The sequence below is a fragment of the Carassius auratus genome, chromosome 30, assembly GCF_003368295.1.
Source record: "Carassius auratus strain Wakin chromosome 30, ASM336829v1, whole genome shotgun sequence".
Lineage (NCBI taxonomy): Eukaryota > Metazoa > Chordata > Actinopteri > Cypriniformes > Cyprinidae > Carassius > Carassius auratus.
The window spans coordinates 18584681-18602388 of NC_039272.1; the positions used below are offsets into that span (position 1 = coordinate 18584681).

The following is a 17708-nucleotide window of genomic DNA, read 5'->3' on the forward strand; positions in this document are numbered from 1 at the left end:
TAGGTTTAAAATATCGCTTAAACAAAAATCTTCATTCAACTAAGATTTGGTAAGATATTTTTTTGTTGATAAGAAGTATCTTATGCTCGTCAAGGCAGAATTGATTTGATCAGGAATAGAATAAAAACGGTGATATTGTAAAATGACAATTAAAAGTTGCTCTCTCTCTTTTTTATTATATTTTAAATGTATTAAAAACGTTACTAACCCAAAACGTTTGAGTGGTAGTGTATGTGCATGGTTGTCTGAATGTGAGTCTGTGTTTGCAGGCGTGAATGTAAATATAATATTCATGTGCATGTTGGTCTCACCTCTGAATGCCCTGAAAAGTACTGCTTGCCATGTCTATGATGCCCCCTGTTGGTCTGGCCACCACTCCAACCAGGCCTTTCCCAATGCCCTTGAAGAAGCCTGCAGCCCCCTCTTTCTTCGCCCCTAAACCCATGACAGATTATTATTTGTGCCTTTTCAGTTCCTAATATTATAATAAATACTTGTTATCTCATCACCCAACCAAAAAACTGATCAAATTCATTCAAGTATGTGTTGCGTCAGCAGTAAACCGCCATACCTTCCACCGGTTTGGTCACAATTCCTGTTACTCCACCAACCACTCCCTGAAGGAGAGCAGGGGCATAACAAAAGTCAATTCATGCTAAATACAATAGAATGGTGTTATATACAGTGCATAAAATAGAAAGGGAAATGCTTTGATGTCCTCTTAAATGTTTTTTTTGTACTTGTGTTCAGTACCTTGAGGAAGCCCATTCCTCCTTTAGCCAGACTCTCTCCAAGGTCTTTACTGGGTCTGTTCATCTCCTCCCTCCGTTTCTGCTGATACTCTTTGTCCATAGTGATGGCAGCCAAACCTTTTCCTACACTGCCTGTTATTCGGGACACCATGCCAGCTGCACCCCCTGGGAAGATAATGTCAAAACAAAATAAGCATGTGCATTAAGGATCCTTTGTGAGTGTATGTGGGTTTTAGGGAGTAACGCAGGAAAGCAGGGACTCTTACCCACTGTGTGGCCCAGTAAACTTCGAACACCGATTACAAAACCTTCTGCAAATTCCTCAGGACCTTGAACAGCCCCCTACACACACACAAACAAATGCTAGTAATCGACAAATTATAACTTTACAGCCTTGTAAAACATGACACATGAAAGAATAGTCTTTTTAAATTAAACTGTGGAAGAATGAGAGAAAAAGCTAAAATATATAGATAAAAAGTTTTATAAATAAATCATGCGATTTTAGAGACAATTAAATAATAATACAGCAGGCTGTATATACAAACAAATTCTTCAATTCTATTCAATTCAATTCAAGGATTCAATTATTTGATTGGATTATATCATTACATGCATTATTATAGTGGTGATTGATATTAAATATATCTCAAAAACCTGTGGTATCATATTATTTGATACACTCATTTCTGTGGAGGCTGATCTAGGTTACTCAAACCTGTACTTATATCTGGCATTTAAAAGATAACACACTCATATTTGTAGTGAATTAAATGATGGGGCCTGAATGGAAAGATAAATGAACAGTATGTATCAGACCTGGATGGGCTCATAGAAGAAAGCCTCCACTCCTTCTGATAAGCCTCGGATCAACCCGAATGGGTTTCCAAGCACATCCAGCCCCAAAACCAGCACATACATCTGTGTTAGGAACTAGGAGGAGAGAAACAGACTCTGAACTTGTGAACTCTGAACTTAAAGTGAAAATGTAAGCATATTGTTGAGTGTTCGCTCATGTAATGAACTCTGACATTGCATGAGTGTGTATTTAGATCACCCACTTGTTCAGTGTAGTGTCTGATCACCGCCCACATCAGTTTATCTCGCCGGTAGAACTGATATTTCACCTCAAAGTAAGCCAGTCTGAAACACAACGACGTCAACCGATGTCCGTGTGAATCTTATTTTCAAAGAACCGTGTAAGTCAGTATTAGAGTACTTGCACATCTCAAAGTCTTACTTGAAAATCAGATCATCTACATCAGTGAGTGTGGCACCAATGCTTTTGAGCAGGAGGTTGACGGACTGGACGGCGACCATATCACCCTGCTCAGGTTCATCTCCACTGGAGCCCAGAGACAGACTCAGGTGCAGCTACACAAACACAACACACACAGTTTCTTAGATCAATCATAAACAGTTACAGTACATGTCCTTAAACAGTTTGATGCAGCTATCTGTCAAAGGTATCAGTCTGCAATGAATCTATCATTTGACATTACTGTTATTCATAGCCTGGTAGACAAGCAAGTGTCTTTCATATGTCAGTAAAGCCAAGCATGTCAATGACCCAAATTCACAGCACTATACTATAATATCAAGATATATTTGACCCTCCAAACATATTACTTTTAATATGTTTTAATATATCTTTTTTTTTTTTTTTTACATAAAAAGACATTTAAGACAAAGACATCTTTCTGTCAAGCTAAAGACACAAAAATATCAATAATAACAATGGTTTTCAACACGGACAATAAAAAGAAATTTCCAAAGTATCATGTGACACTGAAGAGTAGAGAAATGGCTGATGAAAAATCAGCTTTGCCTTCACAGGAATAAATGACATTTACACATTTCTGTGACAAGTGACCATGTGCTGTGTTTTGGAGTTGACAGTGGTGTTGGTTCATTACTTTAATAGGGGAGATGTGGAAATGCTCAAAGAAGCTCAGGCCCGAGGCATCTGTCATGGAGGTCTCCATCAGCTGAGCCTGCAGCGCCTCCAGATCCCTCTCTATCAGCTTATTCTGAAGACCAGAGAAACACAACTGACATCTCCAGGCTCGTTTTCAGTCACATTGCATAGAGTCACACAAAAACAAAAGGTTGTAATGACGGAGGAAGTGTTTAACACTGTGCTCATTACAGATTAGGTTTATCGGTAAAAATATGTGACAACGCCTGTCAGAGAAAAGCAGTAGTTACCTTCTCTTTAGTATCCTGGGAGGTGGTAGCTGGGTTAAACAGGGCGAGAATTGCTCCCAAGAAGCCCTGATCGATCTTCACTGCCATCTCCTGCACTAATGCCATAAAGTACCTTCAGAAAATAAACAATACCAGTCAAAGGTTGGATCTACTTTTTCTTTACTACACTATTTTCTAACATTACCATTAAAAGGCTTTGGGATCAATACGATTTTTTATATGTTTCTGAAAGACATCTTTATGCTCACTAAGGTTACAAGGCTGTATTTAAAACAAGTAATACTGTGAAATATTATAACAAATTAAAATCATGAAAATGTTCAGGATTTTTTGATGAACGGGAAGTTCAAAAGAACAGCAAGCACATATTTGTTGTCATTTTGATGGATTTAAAGCATTCTTGTTGAACAAAAGTATTAATTTATAAAGTGTATATTGGTTTTTAAGATCAAGAGAAACACTGGATTAATACCATACATTAGTTTAGATTTAGATTTCACACACTTCATTAAAGAATATGATACAGTTAATTGATTTGCTGAGTGTAACTCAGAATTTAATTTAGTGAGACATGATGAGACAATTTTATTAGATTTGACACAGTGAGCAGATAATGTAGTCTGTGCACCATCACTTACTTAAACTGCATGACTTGGCTGTGCTCATTAAACCTTGTGATGATGCTAACGTCGAAAAACGGCTTCGGTTCTGAAGATAAAAGGTAAGATATATTGTGTTCATGTCCACTCACTCTAAATGTGCATTTAGATGGAGCATTCATTTGCTAACTGGGGCTTGTACCTGAGTCTTGAACAATAGATTTTGGAAGAGGAACAGGATGAAACACAGTAGGAAATATAGCTCCCGGCAGCTGATTATCCACCTGGAACAAATAAATGGTGCACATAGCAACTGAACAAATGCCAAAAATGACGGAAGTGTGATATTCAACAAGTGAATTGTGTGGGGGTGTTACCTGTAGCCAATGGAGCTGCGCACGTAAACTCCTTTGATGAGGCGACTGTTTCAACTCAATACAAATGCCAGGCAGGAAGTTTCTCCTGATAGTGCAGGGAAATGGCTGTCTCATCAACATGGGCAATCTTCCAAAGTTCACCTGTTTCAATAAAGACAAAACAAGAATGTGATAACGCCTAAGCAGCGTATTTATTTTACTAATCAGACTTTATTTCGATAAAATCCTTTATTACCTCCAGGCCAGTTTCTAGTTTAGTCCAGCCTGGTTCACTCTTGCTGTTGACGTAGTCCTGATAGGCCTTTTCCAACAGTCCAATGTTTTTGTGGTTAAAGGACTTCCAGCGGTTCTTTGGTCTCATCTCCCAAACCACTCCAGAACTTAAAAACACAATTCAATCATTCTTAATCAACGACAAACAACTTGCACAAGAGTGACATTTATGTTCCTCTTTAAAAATCGATAATAACTAAAAATGAGTCATCAGTTTACAGCAAGACTCACGGTTGCTGGGTGTGGGTTTAGTTACCTGGTGATACCGACGTATGCTATCTCCTGCCTGATGTCATTGTTGATGAGTGACAGGCCCAGGTTCTGTAATGAGATGTTGACTTCTTGCTGGAATTGCTCCAGCTCCTCTGCCTGTCGGGCTTTTGAGACTATGCCAACATCCTCCGTGAAGATCAGCACCCGCTGTCGGCCGTCCAAGAAAGACACCCAGTGTATCTGAACTAAGCTGCTATAAGCAAACTGCCCACACTCGTCCTAAAGAAATCAACATGGGAATGACATAACCAGTAATATTAGCAGATTATAAGATTCAGTAACCCAGCATCCCTCTCTAACCTTTACAAGGTCCAGTTCTCCGCTGTGGTCTTGACAACTCCAGCTAAGCTTCCTCACCCCTGCTGGATCATCCCATGCAAAACGCTGAGCTTCACCTGGTCTCAGTGCCCAAGACTCCTCACAGCCTCTGCACAAGCACAAGCACAGAGACACAGACACTGATTACAGACAGGAAACATATTCACACACTCCAAAAGAAAACACTCAATCAGCAGATGATCTCCATAAGTGATCTTCTTAATCCTTTAGTGTACAGATGTCAAAAGTACCATTAGTCTGGCACCAGTTGATAAAAAGGAGCATTTGTGCCTTATAATAATGCAGGTGTACATTGAATAGCTTGGTGTCTTGGTGATAAAATGGATATATGAAAACAGCCAGGTTACAAAAGTGTGAAAATACTTTATTGAATCTGTGCATTACACTGTTTAAATTTAGCCAAACTACGACTGCGTTTTAGTGCCACGTTGAAAAAAATAAATATCAAAAATCTAAGATTACGAGAATAAAGTCGAAATACTTCGAGAATAAAGTCAAAATGTTACGAGAATAAAGTCGTAATACTATGATAATAAAGTTGAAATGTTTGGAGAATTTAAATCGTAGAAATTAAAGTTATATTATTTTGAGAGCATGGGGAGAAGTTGCCAGGCCACCTGGATTGATTTGAATATTGTTGCGTCCGAGCGTCCGCATCATTTTACTGGGATGAGGATGAGTCAGTTTTAAGGACTCGAGGAAACATCTTAATATCAAGAATATGATATTTACTAACAGAGTGAACAGGAACAACCTTTTATCTTAACATCAGCTCACAAACAACCAATCAACATTCCTTCAGGGGGCTCTGTAGCTCTCTTATTTAACGCATCTTTTTTTAAGAAAATACACTACAAATATATCTGGGATTATTAGCAGAAATCATACCATGTGTCATTGGTACGATCACCGGCATTGTTATTTTTGTGTCTTGGTTTGTTGTATGAGTGCATGTGTGCAGGTATTGGCTGTTCATCAAGGAATGTGATTGGTGGATCCTGAAGCAGATGACTATAAAAAGGGTGGCGCTACCAACACACGGGGGCTCACTTTGGCGTTTGCTTCTGTGACGTGAGGAGCTCCGGATTCCGTCTCCATCAACAGATCATCAACAGCTTCGTGGTTGCTGTTTGTTGTTCTTACTATGTGATTTATTCTGTTTATCCTAAGACCACTCTGGGAACATAGGAGGGGTCTGCCATTTATTTTGATCTAATTTTGTGATGTGTTTTTGTTTAGGGTGTTAAGGCAGTTCATTTGTATTTTTATTTTCTTTGTAGTCAGGTCAATTACCTCTTACTTTTATTTTATTACTAGTTTTGTTTATTATTTTGGCCTTGGGCCTTTCCGAAGCTAATGCACCTTATATTCATCTCACTTCTCTTTAATAAACTGCTTTAAAAGTGATACGTGCCTTTCTTGATCTGTTGGCTGAGGTCGGAATCCGGTTGCCACTACTCATGTGCCTCGGATCCAATTGAAAAGGGCCGTAACAGTCATAGTCGCAGGGACAGTGTGCTTGGAAATAATATTTCATATCTTCCATTGCATTTGTTATTTGTAGTGCACCATCCACCCAACAGCAATAAGATTTGTGCCTTCTGCAAGATCTTTAATGATCAGATCGCTGTATTTATGTGAAACAATTCAGTTTTCTTTTTGAAAATTCCAAATATGTGAACATTTATTCTCGTAGTATTTCGACTTTATTCTCGAGATTTAAAGTCGTAATATTTCGATAATAAAGTCGTAAGATTTCGAGAGTAAAGTCGAAATATTACGACTTTATTATCGAAATATTACGACTTTAAATCTCGTAACCTTAGATTTTTTTTATTTTTATGTGGCACTAAAACGCTGTCGTACCAAACTAAAACATATTCTATTTAAATATATTTTTTACAAATGTAATTAATTCCTGTGATGCCAAACCTGAATTTTTAAATAAATAAACAAACAAATAGTGTCACATGATCCTTCAGAAATCATATATATATATATATATATATATATATATATATATATATATATATACACTTTGTATATACATATAATGATATATACTTTTTCAGGATTATTTAATGAATAGAAAGTACAAAAAAACATAATTTATTTAAATATTCTGTAACATTTGAAATGTTTTGGAACAATTTTGAAATTTTGAAGGCAATGTGTTTCCTTTGTCTTATTCCTTTTGACTTAATAAATCAATTAAAACAAGGGAATTTAATCTTCAAGTATTTATCTGCACATACTTTCAGAATTAATATTTAACTTTTATATAAAACAATGTTTTTAATAGCAATTAGTTTTTGCTATGGTATCAAAACTGGTAAAGATATTTGTGAAATTGCGGTATTGCTACTATTGAATACTGAAACCTAGCTATTCTGCCAACCCTAGACATCTTCAGACTTTTCATTCTTCTGTTATACGAAGTGAAATCTTGAAGGGGTGCTAACCTCTGCCTGAAGCTGACAATGGCTGCAGCTGTGTGATTGATAACCAAAGCAGGTGCAGATCCATCATAGTAGTCGGTGAAGCTGATGACAGTGGAGTGGTCTGAGAGATTCACATCCACTATCACGCCACCACACTGATGGGAACCAACATTAGAATTAAGTGATCAATATGGTTTAATAAAGTATATTTAGCATCATATTTCCAGGCAGATCATGTTCACCTGTTCCATGCGCAGCAGAGTTCCGTTGTCCTGCTTGTTGAAGAAGAACGATTTGGAGCTAGATTCAGATCCCACAACTCGCACACACAGCTTCCCTGTGCTAGCCTCGGGCCAAAAAGGCAAGCACTGTACACACACAATCATACACTCAACACAAATAATGTGGGAATACTTCTGCCTTTGATAAAAGCCGAATTCTGCGCTGACCTCAGTGGAGGAGATGTAGTGCCACTTGCAGCCGAAACCATTGTTGTTTTGCACCTCTCCGACCTCCAGCTCAAACGAGGATTTATTGACTAGCGTGTAGAAAGGACTCATGGTAACAATCCGTGTCAGATTAAAGCTGCTCATCTTGATGCTGACCCCAACCTGGACATCAAAGAGATTTCCAACAAGTTAATTTTCATTTTAACATTTGGATTTACATTTGCTGGCATCTAATGTTTACTTAAAGTTATTCTTATTTCATTAAATGTCTAAAGCCTTTACTAAGTAGTCGCCGTTTTTGTCTGGACAACGGACACATCCATAGCTGCCAACAGTGTCCAGCGAGAAGCCATCGGACCAAGAGCTGGTGGACACACAGAGCTGCAGCTGAAAGGAAGAGCAGAATGCAAATTTATGAATTACTATCAAAAACTATGGGTAAAACATGGCTTTATGGTCATTACAGACCAAACACACTAAGGTTCATGTCAGCATTCATGATTTGAATATTTATGATATTTGGCTAATATAGCTGTACAGGTGTATCCAGCAACACTGCCAAAGAGTCCTATCCAACCTTATTCTTGCTGAAGAAATTCTTCTTTTTGAAGGAGAACAGAATGACATCCCTGAAGTCGGATGGGTGTTTCACACACGTATCCTCTGCACGATATTGCAGGATGCGGGACGTCTTATTGATGATCCAGTATGGACTGTAAACAGAGAGGACCATTTTGCCGCTTAATCGAGACACATGCACACACAGGTCCACGGTCAGTCCTTCTGGTGAGTCACAGGTGAAGCAGACGGACAAGAACTCAGGCATTTCTCTGCTAATTCTCATACGTCCAGTCCAGTTGCGACCTTGGTACTTGATCAAAACAAGCTCAATTATTTCACCGCCAACATTTGAGTTCAGCACATCCGCCACACTGCCCTCCTGAAGCTCATAGAAGTCAGCAGAACCCTGTGAGAGACAGGATTTGGTTTTAATAAATGACCGCTGGCTAATATTAAACTGATACTGATTATATAATCAATCTGAACGTAAAGCACAAAAGTTTGGGGTCAGTAAGATTTTTTTTTTTTCCCGAAAGAAATTTATATATTTTTTCAATCAAGGTGCATTAAATAGTTTGAAAGGAACAGTAAAGACATTGATGTTACAAAAGACTTCTTAAAAAAAAAAAAAAAAAAAAAAAATGCTGTTCTTTTGAAATTTCTATTAATAAAATAATTGTACAAATTTGAGCACCAACAGCAGCCATTAGAGTGATTTCTGAAGGATCATGTGACACTGAGGACTACAGTTATGGCTGCTGAAAATGTAGCTTTGCCATCAAAGAAAAAAACTTTTTTTTTTAAATATATTAAAAAAAATAGTAAAAATCATACAAGACCCCAACATTTCAGAAAAACTGTATGCCGAATGTGTTCTAGCATTTGTGTACTGAAACTGCAATTTTCTGCACCTCCAGCAAGTAGCGTATTGAGTAAGGCAGCAGGTTTTTGAGAGTGACAGCTGGGTGCAGGTGGATGACATAAGCAGGGTCCCAGTCCCCTTCCCCATGGCTGGCAATATGGCTGAGGTCATCAGGCACGGCCAGTGTGTTCACCACCAGTGGCAGGAAGCTGCTGTCTATGGCGGGGCACTGCAGCACTGCTTTAACCTCTGAGCTCACGTGAACCTGCTCCTTCCATGCGATGCATGTGGTGGATGCACGATACAAATCTTCTAAAGGACCGACAGGCAGCAAGAACAACTGACTCCTAAAGTGATACACAGAGCACGGAAAGTTACAACATAAACCGCAAGAAAGTACAGGTATTTTACAGTATAGTGCAGGGATGTCAAAAACGCTGCCTGCAAATAAGAAAGACAAGCAAAAAAATATATTCATAATAATATAATATATTCATAATAATACGTTTTCAGCTACAGCAGGAGTCACAGAACTTTACAGTTGCTCCTCATGATATATGACTCATTTGAGGGCAAAATTGACTGGAACAGAATATGTAATTACACTTCTCCTGCATCTATACCTGTAAGCTTCAAGGGGAACATGACACTCCTTCTCAGGCTCAGCAACCCCTACATTCACCATCACTCCAAGTTCAGGAGAATACTTCAGAATGGCAAAAGGCACACAGAAATGGTTCTTTATCTGAAAACACATTCAAAAAAAGAAAACAACGTTGCCATGATTTTAACAGGGTCGTTTTCACTAAGGATTTCTTTATCCAGACAGGTGAACAGATGTATGCTCTCTGCAGGTAAAGTAAGCAGACGAACCTGTAGTGGGGACCGTACTGTGATGACCTTGTTGCCCTCACTGGCATCGATCTGGAGCAGTACAGACACAGCCTGCTGTTGCATGGGTCCTCTGATATTATACAGTCTACGGCCAGGCTTACCCAAAGGGATATTTGAAATCTCACTGTAACCTGAGGGAACTGAGGGACATTTATGATCAGGATTAGTGTACTGCATTTACCTGTAATCACATGACCTAAAAATGTAAACTATACAGCATATTAAAAGAAATATTAGGCCATTTAACAAATAGAATAACCAGATATGACTTACTTTATTTTTGTATGGGCATTTAGGCTGTTAAAAACTTAGTGACCTATCAAGAGAGCATTTTTGGAGAGCACAGACATGCTTGAACTTTCTAAGAGCATATTATGCCCAAAAATGCTGTCTAGGTAGGCAGCTCGCTAGTTTTTGAGGCAAAACCCGAAGCATTTGTACAGTTTACGAGGTGTATATTGACCTTGTTACTGACCTACGCTGAGATTGAATAAGCAGCTTTCCTGTCTTTGCAGGGCAGACAGTCGTGATGAACGCTCAAAGGATGCATGTTCTAAATCCACACTCTTATCCATGGCCAACTCGTGCAGTTTACCCGGTGCGGATGAGCCAGTCAAGCGCAGGTTTGCACTGTGCTGAACAATGAGTGGAATGCCTAATGCATTGCGGATGGTGTACGGGGATTTCTCCTTCAGAGAATGGTCAAACGTGGAGGCTGTGCTCTCTGAGAAAGCCTGATAAGAGAGAAATTGGATCTTTATTATGTATAACATGCAATACAAAAGGTTTGGGGTTGGTAAGACTGTTTTTTTTTTTTTTTTTGCTTTGGAAATAAGTCTCTTATGCTCACTAAAACTGCATTTATTTGATCAAAAATACAGTAAACATTGTAAAACATTATTAAAAAGTAAAATAACTGTTGTCTATTTTAATATGTTTTAAATAAAATTAAATTTGAGCATTTAGCAGACACTTTTATTCAAAGCGACTTACAGTGCATTCAGGCTATCAAATTTTACCTATCATTAAATTACATGTTTTAAAATGTAATTTATTCCTGTGATGGCAAAGCTGGTCATAGTTTAGTTTAGGGACCAATTCTCACTAATATCTAGTTATTAACTACAACTTTTGCCTCAATATACTCCTAATTTGCTGTTTATTAATAGTTAGTATGGTAAAGGTAGTTGTTCATTTTAAGGATGGGGTTCAATTAAGAAATCTAAAATATGATCACGCAGAATAAAGCATTAATATGTGCTTTATAAGCACTTATAAACAGTCAGTATGCTAATAATATGAATGCTCATAAGCAAATAGTTAACAGAATTAGACCTTAAAATAAAGTGTTCAAGAAATGTTTTTTATTATTATTAAATATCTTTAAAAAATTATGGATTTTGGGCTAAATAGTTCTAAGGTGAAGCATGATTTGAAATAGAAATCTTTTGAAGCATTTTAAATTAATTTACTGGCATTTTTGATCAATTTAATGTGCCCTTGCAGATTAAAATATTATAAAAAAAAAAAAAAAAATCTTCCTACTGACCCCATCTTTCAAACAGTAGTATACATTTAACACCCTGTGAATATCACACCATTAAAAAGAAAACAACAAATAGCAATACATATTCAATTTCAGGTAAAATAAATCCCGTATTTTGCATGTATGGGAAAAGTGAATAATGATACAATGATATTGAGTGCTCAGAAAATGCATGGTTTTTGTGTGTCAATGCTGTTCTTTGGACTGAATGGTTTACCTTAGCCAGGTTGCTGAAGACACTGAGGCAGCACTTGGACACTGTGATGTTCATGGTGTCTTTGGAGCATATGGTGATGGCTGTGCGAGGGTCTGGCAACATAATGAAATCATCCCCAGGAACTGGACTTTTATCATGAATAGGGTTATTCTTCATCTACACACAGAAACACAAACAAATAATCACTAACAGAACAACCTGTAAAGCAATCTGACAGGCTGGGAATGTGAATTTACATTTGTACGTAAAAGTGAAAAAAGAGAAGCAATTCTGCTTACATCCAGTTTAAGATTCCACCTTCGTCTCCCACTGTCCACTCTCTCAAGAAGTGGCTCCCAAATGGCATGAGCCTCATTGAAGTAATTCACCTCGAGCGTCATATCTGCAGAGACGCTGAGCAACGACGACCAGTTCTGAGCAGTACCAGTAAATGTCGACTCCGCAAGCAGCAGGGGAACAGTCCGATGCCCCAAACCGGACTCCAGCGTGACCTGCACCACCTTCACCTTCATCTCAAAGCTCTCTCCATCCTTACTGCAGTCCACATCCTTGAAGCTCTCAGTGACCTCGGAGGCTGTATCCACACCAAGGAACCAGTAGTTTGCATTAGCCACATTAATCAAAGACCAGAGGCTGTTTAGGTCATCTGATGTCTGCTGTGATGACTCTTCTTTAGGTTTGGGTGCCATGGCCGCCGTGATGGTAATGACAGTGTTTAGAATGATAGGAGAGATCTGAGAGAGCAAGACAGAGAAAAAAAATGTTAGTTCAACACAGATTAGATTTATTTATTCCTGGGATATGTAATGAAAACATGAGATGTTTGAACAGTACTGTATATATTTACACAGAAAATAACTAAGTTCACATGATCTTGAAATACAGTAACAGTGTCTTGGTACACAACAAAACAGGGAGAATACTACAGTTTAAAAGTTTAAGATCAGTAAGATTTTTCAACAGAAATGAATACTTAAGCAAGAATGCAATATGTAAATCAAAAAGTGACAGTAAAGACAGTTACAAAAGCTTTCTATTTTAAATAAATACTTTGACATTACTATTCATCACAGAGTCTTGGTGTCTCAACGAAAAAAATGAACTGAACTGTTTTTAACACTGACAATAATAAGAAATGTTTCTTGAGCACCAAATCAGCAAATCAGCATGATTTCTGATGAATCGTGTGTCACTGAAGACGTAATGGCTTATTAAAAAAGTAATGGCTTATTAAAAAAAATCAGCTTCACCATCAAATAATTAAATAAGAAAAGGAATTAAATGTAAAAATATATTAAATATATATTTATTGCTAAAATATATTAAATATAACATTTCAAATATATATAAATAATATTATATTATATTATATAGAATAGAATAGAATATTAAAATATATATATTTTTAATATTTACTGTATTTTTTATCAAATAAATTAGACTTATTTTAAAAACATCTTACCAACCCCAAACTTTTGAAATGCTATAATACATGTTCCTTTCACAGAAATGTTAATAAGACAAGGAGCTAGCACCCACTTTCACTATGACCTCCTCTACAGTTACTGAACCGGTTAATGGGCCGTTGGTTGGCATTTTGGTCTCAAGTTCAACAGAGCATGGTCTCAGCACCTGCAGTAAAAAAATTATAATAATTTGCAAATCAATGTAGATAATTGCAATTACACACGGCAATAAATCTTTATTCCTGTTGTAACAATAGAGATAAAATAGTAAAACATCAGTAAGCATACGGTGGTCTCGGCTTTGTCACCCTCCATCCTGATAAAGGGGCAGGCGAGCACTTTGAGGTTTCTGACGTTGGCCTTCATGGTCTGTCCAGTGTCTTCAGACAGCAGTCTAACATCACACTGGAATGAGGCCACCAGTGCAGGAGCATCTGCCTTCATCAGGTTAGCCACAAACACAACCTCTGGGTCCACCACAACTGCTTTCAGCTTGGTTCTTGGAGCTGAAGTTGAAGATAGATAACATATCAAATATATACATTTTTCCTGAAATGAAGGGTTCCAACACTTTCTGAACCAATACATTTCCATTCCTTTTTCAGGACAGTTCCAGCCCTTTCTAATGACAGACATTGTACGCACAAGCATTGTTAGCTAAAAATTATTTACAACTGATCAGAAAACATATATACTGCCTATTTCCATAAACTTTTTTAATTTAGGTTGAATTTTCCAGGTTTCGAAATCACATTTTTGACATCCCCTGACATATCCTGGTTTTCCTGCTTGTGAGAAACAACCATTCTTTTAGCAGCAGTATTCATACCTGCTTTAGGTTCACTCTGGATTTTGGGCTCTGAGACATATTTGAGTGGCAGCTGATTGGATTTGTCTCTCGGTGTAGGTGGACTCGTAGGCAGAGCTTGCACAAAAAAGTCAGCCACAGCCAACAGGAACTCCACGCTAGCACACAAATAGAGCTTCTGCAGCACAGCGACTACCGAGCGCTCTTCCGCACTCTGACAGTATGTCACATCAATCATGGGCTCGGATGTCTCCTCATCACGCCTTCCCAGCATTCTGTGAGGAAAAATAATGTGATCAGACTAGAGGGGCGAGGCAATTAGGGGGAAAAAACATGTTAAAAAGTGACATGACAGATGCATTTATTTTACGAAAAACAGTTATAGTAGAAACTGTAATATTGTGAAATATTATTGCAATTAAAAAGCTCCTTTCCATTTTATTATATTTGAAAAAGCACTTTAACTCTGCGATGGAAATACTGAATTTTGTCAGTCAGTGTCACATTTTTTTTTTTTTTTTGTTGGTGAAATCTTAATAAAATTGACATGAAAAATCTTAATCTAAAATATGTGTAAATCACCTGGATGTGACTCTCCGAATACCGCTCCGTCTGTCATCCAGCGTGCATGTGGTGAGGATGGTGGAGACCTCCATGTTACCGTTACTAGACATTTTGCCTGAAGTCTTCATTTTACACAGCATAAATTCACCTAAACACATCGGCTCCTTATGTACAGAGGGCTAAAGAAAGAGGGACACAGATATAACACTCGCTTTCTTTATCAGTGGACTTGAATCCGTAGGCTCCATACACACCTGTGCAGGATCATTACTGTAGAGAGTAAGCCCAAGGGACTCCACATTAAAGCTGAATCTGACACTCTCAAGCAGCTCAGTCTCCCTCAGTTTACTTTCAGACAGCTTCTCCACGAGAATCTCAGTGCCTACACAAAACACGCACAAATCAAGACCATCCACTGAGTTTTTCCTCTAGGAGAAGGATAACTATACAAAACATCTGCGTGTGTCCGTCTTCCCTCACCAGTCACTGTACGAGCTCTGACAAGCACACTCTCTTGTTTAAGGGCTGAGTCGATCGGTGTGTCAGATTGAACACTGCTCGCCTCTCCGATGTTCTCCATCAAAATCCGCAGAAGGACAGTCAGGTCATCTTGACTCAATGCCACCTGGAACGGAGTCAGAAAATTTGACAACCTTCATTAATTTTCCCACCATCACTCCAACTCTATATTATATTGATTATAACCAGATCACAGAAATGAACCAGACAAAACAAAATCCCACAGGCTTCATTTAAAGTCTGCATATAATGTGACGTCCTGACATTATGTGAACAGACCTTCATGGGCTTCAGATCTCCATCCACCTCTATGGCAGCCATCTTCTGGTACCATGATGCCGCCAGGTTACGTTTAACAGACAGAACCAGATTGACTGGCTCCAAGAGTTTTGAACTAGGCTGATTTGAGTCTTGCTCCATGGAAATTCTTTAGGATAACAAACAACCAAGCATTTAAAGGAAGAAACGCACAAAGACTTGTATAATGGTCAACTAGAATGTGGGCTTTGAAAATGTATGGATTAATCAATAATCAGATCTTTAAATGGACACATATTGGATATAATACAAGTCTGAAAATCCGAGATAAGCTTTGTGGCAGTGGGCTACCTGGACAGTTTTAGCTGCGTGAGCTGTATATCCATATTATCTATGACAGCAGGCAGTGGACGACCTTCCACTGGGAGCAGAGAGAAGCTGTTTCCCACAGTAATGAGACCCAGGTCCGCCTCCACAGCATTATGGGATGTGGAGGACTGAGGGATTATGATAAGGGGGGCCTTCAGTCTGACGTCCATGGCAAGTCTGAAGCTCTTCTGCGCGAAATCCCTCACACTGGAAGCTGCTTTCTCTGCGGCCTGAGCCGTGGCGGCACTGAGAGCCTCTTTAGCTGTCTGGAAGTTATTACTGAAATTCTGTGGAGAGAAAAAGCTAAAGTAAGCTAGTGTGCTTGAATCAGCAGAGAAGCCATGTGTGCAATTTAAACTCACCAGTAATGACATGACAAATTTGTGAAGGTAGACCACTTGAATACAGCCCACGTTGAGTTTCACTTTGCCATCAACATTTGAAGTATCTGTATACCCAGCCCCCTCAGTGGCTTTGGGTGTCAGACTCATGCTGAAGCTGAACACCTCATCGCCTACGATGGAGATGGCCTACACAACCAAAAATAACCCAAAATAAACAACAGATATTGCAGTTCTCTTTACTTTACAATGCACTTTTGTTGTACTTTGTTTATAAAAAAGCCAAGTAGGGCTGGGAGGAAAAACAATGATTCTGATTTTCGATTATCGGTAATAATCAATATTATTCCTCAATAAAACATTAAAAGTTTGATCAATGTTCGATATGATGTTTAAAATTCATACAGTTAGAATATTTCATTTTACCATATAAAAATTAGGTTTACAATTTTTACATGTTACTGTTTTTGATAATGAACATAAATTGACATCTACTCAAGCTAGTACTACTGTCAATTGAAGTTACTGTCAAATGTGCATCTTCTAAGAGACAAAAAAAACCTAAAACGTTAATATAATTAATACTGCATCCTGCACTGCAAGCTGAAGATACACGTCATCAAATTCAGGCAATTCAAACCTGCTTCACAACAATATGACTTATTAGAACATGCACAAACTAAGGAATTACATTTTCGAAGATAATTTGTTTTGTTAAGGAAAATTGTGAAAAAAAAATGTTTGTCATGTTTCTGACAAAAAGACAGTCTGTTTTCTACAATTATCACTTAGGAGCAAAAGTCTACCTTTTACACTTGAAAGAAATAAAGATTTTAAATTTACTGTGATAATTATCGATATCGACTGATCTGAAAAATTGTATCGTGATAATTGTTTTGGCCATAAGCCCTAAGCCAAAGTAGATAGAAACTAGATAGAGAATAGAAAATATAGTAAATGCTTAAAATCTGCCGTAGTGGTATAGATAGCTTGCCTTCTTGTGAATTGTTTTAGGATCCACATTCATGACGATGAAGTCACGCAAACGTGTGTACATGTGTGTCCGAGTTCCCTGCATCTTTAGAAAACCGTCCAAACCTAAGGAGAAGATTTATAAAATCAGCTTACCAACAAAACCAGCCTCGGAGTAATCAAGAAACAGATATTGTGTAAGCAGACCAATACACCATAAAATTAAAACATTGCTTTATCACAACTATGTCATAATTATTGATATAATTCTAAATGCTTTAATAAATCTAATTATTTAATCAAACTAAAATATAAATACACAATGATAAAGTATATTTACATCTTAAAGAAGATCCTGCATGATTTTTTTTATTTTAAAACAGTAGCTGTGATGCAGTAACTTTTATATTATAATAATACACAAGTACATTTTCAAAATAAGAATGCAGTCTCACCCTGAATTTTGATGTCGGCCATGTTGCTCTTTTGGTCACAAACCAACACATTAAACGCACCAAGCTGCATGTTCACCATCAGGTCAATGACGTCACCGTCAGAGGGAGAGCTCAGTGCAGCTGAGACAGAAACACTCCTTCATTAATTCATTCCTAAATCATGGC

General features: G+C 37.9%; 1 protein-coding gene across 7 annotated transcripts in view; it reads right to left on the bottom strand.

Moving 5' to 3' along the window:
- The window catches only part of LOC113049513 (vacuolar protein sorting-associated protein 13C-like), a 51091-nt gene that overhangs the window by 7589 nt on the left and 25794 nt on the right, over positions 1-17708 (bottom strand). For 5 of the 7 annotated variants that reach the window (XM_026211925.1, XM_026211921.1, XM_026211920.1 and 2 more), the window contains 37 exons: positions 17544-17663; positions 17111-17214; positions 16138-16305; positions 15758-16062; positions 15428-15575; positions 15110-15254; positions 14884-15011; positions 14648-14808; positions 14087-14340; positions 13546-13763; positions 13331-13423; positions 12070-12525; positions 11792-11947; positions 10504-10762; positions 10008-10168; positions 9758-9879; positions 9184-9481; positions 8289-8678; positions 7994-8098; positions 7712-7873; positions 7505-7630; positions 7284-7417; positions 4783-4909; positions 4466-4701; positions 4172-4316; positions 3937-4077; positions 3762-3843; positions 3599-3668; positions 2961-3072; positions 2669-2782; positions 1993-2126; positions 1814-1895; positions 1572-1685; positions 1019-1094; positions 754-917; positions 572-617; positions 312-435 (listed from right to left, as the gene is read on the bottom strand). In XM_026211925.1, the coding sequence (XP_026067710.1) occupies positions 312-435; positions 572-617; positions 754-917; positions 1019-1094; positions 1572-1685; positions 1814-1895; positions 1993-2126; positions 2669-2782; positions 2961-3072; positions 3599-3668; positions 3762-3843; positions 3937-4077; positions 4172-4316; positions 4466-4701; positions 4783-4909; positions 7284-7417; positions 7505-7630; positions 7712-7873; positions 7994-8098; positions 8289-8678; positions 9184-9481; positions 9758-9879; positions 10008-10168; positions 10504-10762; positions 11792-11947; positions 12070-12525; positions 13331-13423; positions 13546-13763; positions 14087-14340; positions 14648-14808; positions 14884-15011; positions 15110-15254; positions 15428-15575; positions 15758-16062; positions 16138-16305; positions 17111-17214; positions 17544-17663 (5980 nt within the window). The remainder of the gene's footprint in view (positions 1-311; positions 436-571; positions 618-753; positions 918-1018; positions 1095-1571; positions 1686-1813; positions 1896-1992; positions 2127-2668; positions 2783-2960; positions 3073-3598; positions 3669-3761; positions 3844-3936; positions 4078-4171; positions 4317-4465; positions 4702-4782; positions 4910-7283; positions 7418-7504; positions 7631-7711; positions 7874-7993; positions 8099-8288; positions 8679-9183; positions 9482-9757; positions 9880-10007; positions 10169-10503; positions 10763-11791; positions 11948-12069; positions 12526-13330; positions 13424-13545; positions 13764-14086; positions 14341-14647; positions 14809-14883; positions 15012-15109; positions 15255-15427; positions 15576-15757; positions 16063-16137; positions 16306-17110; positions 17215-17543; positions 17664-17708) is intronic. The other 2 variants (XM_026211924.1, XM_026211923.1) reach the window with 1 other exon arrangement.